This window comes from Cryptomeria japonica, chromosome 5, assembly GCF_030272615.1.
Source record: "Cryptomeria japonica chromosome 5, Sugi_1.0, whole genome shotgun sequence".
NCBI lineage: Eukaryota > Viridiplantae > Streptophyta > Pinopsida > Cupressales > Cupressaceae > Cryptomeria > Cryptomeria japonica.
Window position 1 is genome coordinate 711,812,714 of NC_081409.1, and position 12,422 is coordinate 711,825,135.

Sequence of the window (12,422 nt, forward strand, 5' to 3'; positions counted from 1 at the left end):
TTTTCTCATTTCATTGTGTGGAGATCCAAACTCCAAATATTTCAATGGATTCATCACAACTCTCAACTTCTTCTCCTAGGAAATATCCCTCTTTGCATGAGTTGCCTCTAGTGGAGGTTATAATTGAGATCCCCCTCGTGTCCTTGTTTTGAGGACTCAGATATCGTTGTTTCCTGGAAAACTATTCAAAGAAGGAAGAGAGGTCTTTCTAAATCTTTTTCATATTTGCATACATGAATCCACGGTGTGTAGATTTCTTGGTTGGATCAAGTGTTGTAAATATTGTTTCATTATTGTGTGTTTCAACATTGTGTTTTGTTATTTTGTTGTTTGTGAATGGAAATGGGGCTACTATACCAAATTGGTTTTTTCCATCCTATATCTTATGGTACTTGTTATGGTTTCCAATTGGTTGATTCATTATTAAAGCAAAACTTGTTTAATTTTTTATCAACTATGATAATTTATTAAGTGGCCTATGTTGAATATAAATTCAACCATCTATAACAAGGGATCAACCACTCCTAATTCATGTTTGCTCATCTCCTCCATCAATATGTTCACCTATTTAATATTTTTTATTGAGGAGCTAGTTATTAGAATCTATGTTCTCTAAGGGTTGTATTAGAGGTTCCAAATGAAATTGTATTTCTTAAAATCTCTTTGAAATTATAAGAACTTGTGAAACAAAATGGGATAGCATGGAAAAAAATAAAATGACCACTAAATCATTGGCCTACTCACATTGTTGCAAATTTAACAATCCCACTGCCATATTTTTGCTTTTTCCACTTACAATATATGTGGCATTCATCTTCCCTCTATCATAACACTCTTCAACTAATATATGGGAATACACATCAATAATTGGCAATGCCATGAATGAACATCTAGATTAAAAATAATTTTTGCATCACTTTCCCTAACCAATTTTGCCTTTCAACTCGTTCCAATATTATATCTTCACTAAACACATGTCCCCTTGTCTAATAAATGGTGTTACCATATAAAATAGTTTTGCAAAAATGACACAACCAATGCTTGTTGCCCATAGGTTTTTAGCTTGATTCTTGTTCAAAATCATGGCAAATTACAAGAAGCATCTTTTGTACGCTTTTAAAGATAGGATGAAGGGCATGCATAATGATTTTCTGATGTTACAAAATCACTTGTATTTTGAATTTCAATAAAACGAGAACCCTCAACACTCCATGCAACTTCCCTTAGGTTTACTTCTTCACCATCCATATCATTGCCTTCAATATTACTCATTTTACTTTTAAAGATGAAAGATCAAAGAAATTGTTTACAAGTTAATAATTTTGTAAAACTATAATTATCAAAAAGAAAACTAAAAAATATATTAAAATAACTACAAGATTAATGAAAATAAATTAAAATTGATTATTATGATTAAAAAAAAGAACACTCGCAATCTAGAGCTTACCTTGAATCGCTTCCTTATCTTCTAAATAATATGTACCTACTACTATATTCAACAAATGTGCTTATCTTCAAGCTACTACCATTGAGAAGAACAAAAACCTCACCAGCAGTAGACAAAACAATAGAAAAAATTATGTTTTTTTATTTTCAATGTTGAATAATTTAGGTTTGGGTAAGAGCTATGGAAAGGCCTCTGGGAACCAACCCATTCTGCTTTTACGACATCCAACCATCTTTTGTCATAGCATAAACATTCCCTTGCATTCCAAATCCTTTTGAGATGGTTTCACGTTGTTTTGGTAAGTGATGTCCCCTAACTTCTCCCATGTTAAAAACACTAAGTTGGACAAAGATGCCAATTTCAGGGCCAAGCAAGTATCTATGGAACATAAGAATATTTGACATTATCATGCTTCCCAGAAACTTATAAATCAATTTTATGGAACAAAAACCAAACCACTGTTATATCTATAATCGTAGTCGACGAGGAAAAGTATAATTGCAACACTCGTTGGTCATAATACTATAAAAGGTTGACACACATTACATAAAGTGGCTTCCAATCCTAATGAGCATTCAAATAAAATGCTCCAATGAGGTTTCTCTTTTTGCAAGCATAAAGTCACGTTGCAAATGACTCATCAATTACATTGATTTATGTTATTTGTAATTTTTTCAGATTTTTAACACACAGCTTTTAAAATTCCATAAAATAAGTTTGATTGAGTTTGTGGTAGAGATCTTCAAAAGGTCATGGTGCCTTGGTGGTGAAGGGACACACATTACAAAGTTTGATTCATCGACACAACTCCAGCATACATTTGGCAAGATTGTGGTGTTCACACCCCACAATGCTTTAAGGCCAATCATAACCTAGCTCAAGATTTGTCGTGTAGAAGAAAATCCCTTCGTAGTCTTGATGAACAGAGGGAGTATACGAATAGTCTGTCGCAACCAACAAATATCACATAAATAAAAATGAGAAAAGACAGTATGGTAGAACCTGAGCAATCATGTCATAAATCCTAATTGTAGAGTAGTCATAAACAGGAAGATGCAAGTATTTCAAGACCAACAATAGATAAAAGAAAAATATATTTATAATTTTATATATTTTACAATTATAGTAATCTTTAAGGGGTATCCTTCCGAATTTAAGATCTCAAATGGGTCCAGGTTTCTGAACCAAAGTATTACCTATAGCACTCACATAAACCCAGAGCAATTCTCAATAATAAGTTGCCTGCTAAAGGTCGTACAGTTTGCCTTGCTATGTGGGACATTGAATCAACGCAGACTATTATTTGAAGTTGACAAAGAACTCCAGCTATTTCACCAAACATATACCAGAAATCCAGACTGTTGTTAAACACATGGGTAGTTTTACTTGTAACTGTAAACCCACACAAACAGGAAATGGTGTCCATGATGAGCCACTAAAAATTTCATTTGACTTTTCAAACAAAATATAATAAAAAAATTGCATCCATAGAAGCAACAATCTTAGTATCAAATTGTAGATCATGAAGAGAACCACTAGCTCTGCTAGAAAGTTCTTTTAAGTTTTAAAAGATAAACTCATAATAGAATGAATGTCTTCTAGTATATGAAAAACTGCAATAAAATGCACAAATAAGCATTTATAATAAAAAAGAGAACATTAAACCCCACACCTATAGCCATCGGCATTCACAAGTACTATTCAAAATATCCAAGAAAATTTGGGCACCCAAAGCCATCATCAAAAAATCCAATAAGGAGACATAGGAGCAGTCAAGCGTCTTCTATAGAAAAGGCTTGTGCTACGAGCTGAACGTAACATGAAAATGGCCCAACCCGTGTTCATATTAAGAAAAACTGTTCATTTATCTGCCCATTTACCAAACCGGCAAGAGAAACTTTAAGATCAAGTAAATACTAAGTACTGCTTTTAAATTATCACTTTAATTTAATGAGAAATAGGATGAAATTAAATAACATTTTAGAATAAGATTGAAAAGGCAGCTGATTGTGAGAAAATGATATAAGAAAATTAGTACAATGCTCAAATAATACAAGTATTGTAGTAACATGCTAGAAGTTATTTGACACAGATAGTATCCACCTGAATGTGTGTGAGTGTGTGTATTGGGGAGGAGTGGGGAATGCGGAGAGAGAGAAAAGTATATGAAAGAATTTGTTAAGTATAATACGGTCTGAAAACCCCAACCAACTGCCAATCCCCAAAGTGGAACCAGAAAAGAACAAAATTATATTAGAAGGAGAAAGCAAGCCATCATATTCCTTGGAATTTAATTACTACTTGTGATTACCAACATGCAAGAGTTTTGATAAGAGATTGCAAAAAAGACAATGACAACATAAACAAAAAAATGTATTGCAATTGCACTAGATTACAGAAAATAGAGAATCTCCAAAATACAAAGATTTGATATCCCATCATCAGAATGAAATTTCTTCATGTCTTCTGCAAATGCATGTTCTACTGCATCATATATGGAGAAAATTACAATGCACACTAATAATATATATGGACATTTTTAGGATTTATTTAAAAATACCTTAGTGTCTAATGCATCTTGTTGTCTGATTTCATTCCAATTTGTTGATAAGGCTTCAGCACGGTCAGGAAGCACCTCTATTTGTTTCTTTGCCTCTAACACTTTTGTATCTACATTTCAATATCTTGAACCATGGCACAAACTGTCCAAGTTATTTTTTCCATGTTGGAAGTTGTCAATTGCCTCATAGTTCTTCAACTTTCAAATAAGAGCTTCTCTAAGAAGACACCCCAAAAGAAGTGTAGGTGTCTCAAAATGCAACTCAATGTGTCGATCTCTTAGACCTTTAGTAAAACCGATATAATTTGGCCTCCAGAAATGGACAATATGATCTTATTTTTGGTCTGCATTCAATCCATGGAATGTTGAATCACGCGTAAAATGAAATCAACTTTTTTAAAATATCAAATTGTGGGCCAATAACTCATAAATCACCCTAATCATAGAAACGTAGTTTTCACCTACACCTCTAGCTACACATGAAGTAAATAACTCGCGAATGAAAGCATTAAAAGTCAATAATTAATGAATGAAAATATTAAAAGTGACAGAAGGCAATAACCGTGTTATTAAAATGTTGAATTTGCAAATAAGGTGCATCCTAATAACATTGAACATCATCCTAATTTCAACAATCTAATTTTTGAAATTTAAATTAAAAATATAATACAAGTTTTATTTTTTTTTCAAATAGACTTTAATTTCAACTCACCTCATTTACTTAAAGAAAAAGACTATAAAGATTCAATCCATTAAACAAAATACATATAAATCATATTTTAATAGTCTAATTTTAATTCTTGAAATTATAACTATTTTAAATGTCATTGAATTCAACAATAATTAAAATAATATTGTATACAAAAATTAGATACTATTTATATTTTTAAAATTTATGAATTGATTTTATTGAAAGAGGTTATTTTAAAAGTGCACCATAATTGACCATTTTTTAAATAGATGAACTATCCTTGTATAAAGAATATGACAAATTTCCTACCCCATCAAATGGTTCACCACATCAACCAAAAGTATTCTTGTAATATAGGTGAAGTTGCACCATTTGGAAGAGAATTCAATATATTTCATAAGAAATTTAGGTCATATTTAGGCAAGTCTAAAAATAAGTGGATGGAAAAAATGAGTTGGAAATAGAATGTAATGTAAGTCATCATGGATATTCAATATTAAGTGGAAATGAGTATCCACGTTGTCCTAACTTTGTAATTGGATTTTTATTTGTTGTTGATAGTGTTATATTTCACATTTTTTTGTTTTAATAAAAGAAGTTGAGAATTCGCATTGTAGTTAGTCTATATAAAATACAACTTAAGAATTTAGTTCCGAAAAAGTAGTTCGAGAGGTCAGTATGATTGTAATTTTAGAATATTTTTAGTCTTTAATATTCTAAATAGGAAAAGCACTATCATTAATTAAGAAATTAGTTTTTATCAAATATTTAATGTCTATTCTATTTACTTATATTGTATTTATTGATTTTAAATAGATTAATTTAGAGTTATCACTTTTTTTTTATAGAATGTGTTATCAAAGTATTCAAAAATATTTTGGGTGATTTTGGGGTATATCATTATTTCTGTCTCAAAATGTTATTCAAAAAAGTTTTAAAATTTCTAAAATATATTAATTAGATATAGTTTTTATTACAAAAATCTGATCTAGTCAATTTAGTTTTAAAATGTTTTTAGATTTTTAAAATACATTTTGACTAATATGTAGGGGAAGAGCACCAGTAGTTGAGCATGTACCAATTGTTGTGAGGGTTGTTGATACCTTTTGTTCCAAAAATTGACCAAATAAAATCTATTGTTTGAAACAAAAAAAATATCAATTTTTATTAGGAAATGTACCAACAGTTGTTAGGAAATGTACCAATAGTTGTTAAGAAATGTACTAATATTGTAAAAAGTAACCAATCAAGTGATGCCATATCAGCTGCACAACTATTGCGGTCTCTTTTGCACCCCTATTGGTCTCACTTTTTTTTTGGGTTATTTTGGACACCTTGGCAAAAAGCATGCTGATGCGGCATCATATTTGATGATGTGGCCCTGAAACCTTAGTTATAAGCAGGGGACTTGCCAAGTAAGCTGCTGTAAAAAAATCGGAGTGATTTGAAATTTCCAAGTAAGATTTTGAGAAGCATGAAGTTAGGGTGCACAACTACTAGGTCTTTTCCCCTAAATATGTTTCAAACAATTCGATGAAAATGGTAAGTGACTTTAATGCTTGACATAGTCTAGATTTTGACCCCTTTCTCTCCCACAAATAACTTATAAGATCAATAAAATCAAAAGAATAAACTTTTCTAATTTTTAATATTTTTGCTACAATAAATTTAGATTTAGTTGCAAGCTGACTTTATTGAACCGTCAACCTATTCGATCAGCAATACTAATGCAGCGTATTTAATGAACCATTAACTCATCAGAACAGCAATAATAATACAGCGTCTGCACTAAGTGCAGCATCGCTGTCCAAAGCACGGAGGACAGGCTGGTTGGCCGGAAACATTGTTTTCACCATTAAAGGAGAAAGAAGTGAACCACTATTAGCCACGCCATACTCGGAGTTAAAGGCTGCAGATACAGCAGTTGAGTGATAGTTGGGATTATAATTCCTACAGCACACAGATCAGAAGACTTTGACTCCGTCACACACGTTAAGTACAGAGAAAAAATTGACTGACTTTTTGGAGTTTTAGCGCTATTTATACTACATAAACGAGGAACTCATTAAATATAAAAACTTCCAATCTGGAAATGGGAAGGAACGGTCTATTAGCATATATGATCTTCGCTCTTACAGTACTAATTGTAATTTACAAGTGTGATGGGTTGGATGCTGGTAAGAAAGATTCTCTTTCCGTGGGCGCCTCGCTTCTTGGAAATGAGACATTAACTTCAAAGAATGGCACGTTTGAATTGGGATTCTTCAGCCCGAATGGAAGCAACAACTGGTATATTGGCATCTGGTATGCCAAAATACAGGAGAAGATGGTCGTTTGGGTGGCTAATAGGGAGAGTCCGGCGAAAAACAGGCCTGGTGTTTTCAAGCTGTCAAAAGGAGGTCATCTGGGACTGTTTGATGCAGAGGGCACGTCTCTTTGGTCTGTTAACGTATCGAACAAGCCCTCGCGGGCCGTGTTATTAGATTCTGGCAATTTTCTAATGCTGAGCGATAGCAATAAATCTGAGACTGTTTGGCAGAGTTTCGACTATCCTGTAGACACTTGGTTGCCTGGGATGTGGTTCGGTGGACGGCAAAAGCTAGTCAGTTGGAAAAGCTCATTGGATCCCTCTCCTGGGCTTTTCTCCTTTCACTTTGATCCATCTGGAGCTAAACAGTTCGTGCTAACATGGAACAATTCTGTCCGGTATTGGGAGAGCGGAACTTGGGACGGCTCAATTTTCAGTGGAATTCCAGAAATGCCAAACGGAGCCCACTACAGTCTCAGCTTTAAAAATACTAGCTCTGGTTTGTATTTGAATTATAAACTGCTGGATGCGATCTCACGTTTTATCCAAGTTAAATCGGGAGGAATACAAGCATATGCTTCCTTTGATAGCACTAAGTGGAGCATCACGAAGACTCGCCCCAGAGATCAATGCGCTGTATATGGTCTTTGTGGCGCTTATGGAAGCTGCAACTCCAACAATCTTCAGTTCTGCACCTGTGTTGAAGGCTTCACCCCAGCAGACAATCGCGCGTTGGATTCGCAAGAGTGGTGGTCAAGTGGCTGTTTCCGGCAGAAGCCGTTAAACTGCGGTGCCAAAAATGGAAGCACTGACGAATTCATCGACCTTAGTGTGACGTTGCCTGATCATTCAGCTTTTCCATACCCTGCATCCACAAAGAAAGAATGCCAGAAATCCTGCCTCCGCAACTGCTCGTGCACTGGGTTTGCTTTCAATCCAGCTTCGGGAACCTGCCAAATCTGGTCAGGAGATTTGCTAAACATGCAAAAATCTCCACCAAAAAGCGGATGGAATGTCTCCATTCGAGTCGCTGCCTCTTCACTTCCAAAGTTTCATAGACCGTTCTCCACCAAACTGAAAGCCATAATTATTGTGAGTGCTCTCGCTGTTGCTTTTTGTATCTTAGCATTTTTAATATGGTGGAAGTATAGGCTACGATCGATGGAGAGGTATGCGGATTCCTCGAACTCTTTTCTCAGAGTGTTTAGTTACAATGAGTTGAAGATAGCAACAAGGAATTTTAAGTCTAGGTTGGGGAGCGGAGGATTCGGTTCAGTGTTCAAAGGATCTCTCACAGACGGCACGCTTGTGGCCGTAAAGAAATTGGAAGGTTCAAGACAGGGTGATAAGCAATTCCGAGCGGAAATCAGTTCCCTTGGAAACATACGACATGGGAATTTGGTAAGGCTTCGAGGATTTTGTGCAGAAGGATCCAGACGCTTACTGATTTATGATTACATGCCCAACGGCTCTCTAAATTCCCTACTGTTCACTAGTAACTCCGAAAGTAAAGGTAAGACACTCAACTGGAAAACCCGATTCGAGATCGCTTTAGGCACTGCACGAGGTTTAGTCTATCTCCACCAGGAATGCAGAGATTGCATCATTCACGGCGATATTAAGCCCGAGAACGTTCTTTTGGACAGTGATTTTTCACCAAAGTTGGCAGATTTTGGGTTTGCAAAGCTTGTGGGTAGAGATTTCAGCCACGTACTGACCACAACGAGAGGAACGAGAGGTTATTTGGCCCCCGAGTGGATCTCCGGTCTTCCCATCACTACCAAGGTTGATGTTTACAGTTTTGGTATCACGCTCTTGGAAATCATTTCAGGCCGAAGAACTTTGGATTTAAACGTGCAAGATCCAGACAAGTATTACCTTCCTGCGTGGGCTGCAGCTCAAATTTACCAGGGGAAGACTATTAATATTGTGGAGGAAGGTATTGCAGAGGAGGCAGATATTGAAGAAGTGAGAAGACCAGGCATTGTAGGGTTGTTATGCATAGAAAGGGAGGAAGAGATGAGGCCAAGCATGGAACAAGTGGTGCGGATGCTGGAAGGGACAATGGAGCCTCAAACTCCGCAGGTGACGACCTCTGCAGTCAAGGACAAACAAGCAGACCGAAGCGACACCGATAACGATAGGAGTGACAATGTTGTTAGCTAGATTAATCTAAGTGTTGGATAGTGATGCAAGGTGTGCAATTGGAAATATAATTAGTAATATGAAGAATGTAGTTGGAGTTGGGCACATATTCTAAATTATGTTTTAGTGTTTTTGATAAATATTTATAGATGGTGACTTATCATGTTTTAGAAGTTTCTTTGTTTGTAATACAGTGAACTGTTTTATTTTAGAGGCTTCAATCTCTATAAATTACTGTCTTGTATTGTTTATATATATCAAAATGTAACTTCTATATTGAAGTGAATCATGATGTAATAGATATTGAATAAATAAAAGTTTATTGTGTGTTAAATTGAATTTGTGTTTTGTGTTTTGTGTCTAATTTAAATCTACAAAGAGTATAGAGCTGGTCGAGGCCTAACTCCCTTATACGAGGGCCCATAATTATGAGTGTGATCTTCTCAGAATGTGTTGGGTGTGTTTGTACAATCAGATCATGGATTTATCTCATTTAGAGAAGTTATTTGTATGTTTGGAGAATGGAAGATCTTAGCCTCAAAAGAGTAAGGTTGTTGCTGAAATTAATTGTTGCACAAGTGGTTCATGTAAAGAGCTTGTGTGAATAGTTCATATCACAAAATTGTTGGAAGTATGAAGGATGAGAATAAGAAAGTGTGAAGAGTGTCAAGGAAAGGAATGCATTAGCCATGGTTTGGAGCCATGTCATCGATGTGTGCGAGACGTGATTGAAGACAAGGTGTTATGGGATGGCCTCGCCCACATTGGGAATATGGTCTGGGTATGGCAGAGGTCTATGTATGAGGTAGATAGTGTTGCAAGAAATGCAACATGAGATGAAACCCTTTCAGAAAATTAATTGCAACCGACAAAAAGATGGTTGTCAAGTTGAGATTGAAGCCCAAATATGTTTAACATTGGCATAAATTTCTCGATAGTGTGCAATGGTAGCCAACAAGAATAATTGTGTCCAAATGAAGTGTCATGAATTTTCACTTTGTTAGAGAAAATAGGGGAAAACCTTGTGATCTCTCATGAAGGAGAGAGATTGATATGAAAAATGTTACAAAATTTTGTGTAGAGAGGTAATAAACATTCTGCAATACCATTACACTAGTCTGCCTACCAAATCAAGATACCAAACAAACCTCTATGTTAGCCTCCTTTGCATCACTTTCTATAATGGCATTGAGGCCTTACCAAACCTCTACACTACATGAAAAGACCTCACTTGCATATTGAACAATGGCATGATTTGCCAAAAGATCCACCACCGAGTTTTCTTCACAATACACATGTGAGATGGAATAGTCTTTGAGTATGTCTAGATACTAACCAATTCTCTCAATTCATGCTCTTGATTTCTAACTTGGGGTTTCTCTAATAGTAAAGGCATTCACCACAACTAGTGAATCACCTTCTCTATCCACGCAGTTGATCTTCTTTTCTACACATCTTTTGAGGCCTTCATGGAGAGTGGAAAACTTTGCATTATTGTTTGTCCCCTCTTATAGCTTGATTGAACCAGCCCAAACTAAACCTCCCCTGTCATTATGAAGTAGAAAACTATCCCCAAGCAAACTAGGATTGCCCCATTATGCCTTGTTGATATTTAGTTAGTTTGCTAGATGGAGGCCAAACCTCTAGAGTGAATCCCAATGCGATTCGAATTTGGTTTGATAAGATCCCCTTTTTGCTTGATGATATGGGGCCAATGTGCTTCCATTCTATTGTCCTAGGTTGAGATGAGTTTGAATTTCCTTAACAACGCCTTTGTGTTCAAATGTTCACATACACTCACCTTGATTTTGTTCAAAAGAGACTTGAGAAACGTCTCGTTATCATTGAAGATCCTTTGTTTTAGCTCCATCCATAAATTCTAGATAATTTAAAATGGAACTTATGTCTGTAGACCACCCCACAATGCACCTTTGTCAAGTTGGACCAAGCTAAGAAAATGTACACCATATTGTTTTGAAGTGGGTCTTTCAAGTCTACTTTGTTAGAAAATTCTAACCCACTATTGGGTAACCTTGCACTGAAGAAGTAGATGATTAGTGGTTTACTCACATTCTTTGCAAATAACACACCAATTTGGTTCATCTAATCTAATCGAGTGTGAACCAAACATAGGAATAATAATGTTGTTAGCTAGACTAAGGACCTTTGTTGGGGTTGAAATGTGCTAACCAAAGTGGGAGAATTTCCATGGACATCATTGTAAAATAGTATTTTAACTCAAGACAAACTTTAGAAGATAGACACAAATGGCCAAAATTCGAGTGTGTTATTTGTAAAGAATGTGAGGAAACCATTAATCATCTCCTTCTTCAGCGCAAAGTGACCCAATAGTGTTGGTTACATTTTTGTAACAAACTAGACAAGAAAGGTTCACTTCAAAACAATTTGGTGGACATTTTCTTGGCTTGGTCCAACTTGACATTGGTGTATTGTGCGGTTGTCTATGGACATAAGTTCCTAATATGATAATTTGGAGTTTTTGGAAGGAGTTGATGAGGCCTTTATGAAGAGAAGAAGAATTTGCATCATTGTTTGTCCTCTCTTATAGCTTGACTGAACTACCCAAAACTAAATCTCCCCTATCATTTTGAAGTAGAAAATAGTTAGCCCTAGACAAACCAAGATTTCCTCATCGGGCCTTGTCAATATTTAGTTAGAGTCTGCTAGATGGAGGCCAAACCTAGTGAGCCCTAGTGGGAATCGACTTTGGTTTGATAAGATCCCATTTTGACTTGATGAGATGAGTCCAATGTGCTTCCATTATATTATCCCAAGTTGAGATGAGTTTGAATTTCCTTAACAACACCTTTGTGTTCAAATGTTCACATACACTCACCTTGATTTGTTTAAAAAAGACTTAAGAGACATCTCCTTATCATTGAATATTCTTTGATTCTACTCCTCTCATAAATTCCGGATGATCTAAGTGTAAGGAAGCAAAGGTGTGCGGAAACGCTTCCTACGCTAATCTTGAGAGGACGGTTATGCAACTTTCAACTTAAATATTACTAAGATATCAAGAAATGTACAATAAAGCATAAACAAAATAGCAATGAACACATAACACAGTGATTACCATGGGGAAACCCTTCTAGGAGAAAAACCCCACCCTCCAAAACTCGCACAATGTATTATCAAATCAAGTTGATTACAATACACTTGCAATGCAAGTTCTTACAGGAGTGCATCACCACAACTCAAACTCAGAGAGACTCCTTCTAGCATCCAGTCTTGCAAAAAACTCAATTAT

General features: G+C 35.5%; 1 protein-coding gene across 1 annotated transcript; it reads left to right on the forward strand.

The window, feature by feature from the left end:
- Positions 1 to 6,768: 6,768 nt before the first annotated feature.
- Positions 6,769 to 9,372, forward strand: LOC131042156 (G-type lectin S-receptor-like serine/threonine-protein kinase At2g19130). The gene has a single exon (XM_057975483.2). It carries the CDS (start codon positions 6,791 to 6,793, stop codon positions 9,170 to 9,172), a length of 2,382 nt encoding a protein of 793 aa, XP_057831466.2. The 5' UTR covers positions 6,769 to 6,790; the 3' UTR covers positions 9,173 to 9,372.
- The last annotated feature ends 3,050 nt before the right edge of the window (positions 9,373 to 12,422 follow it).

Coding starts and splice junctions, on each gene's coding strand:
- LOC131042156 (XM_057975483.2), top strand. CDS start 6,791: ATGGGAAGGAACGGTCTATTAGCATATATGATCTTCGCTCTTACAGTA.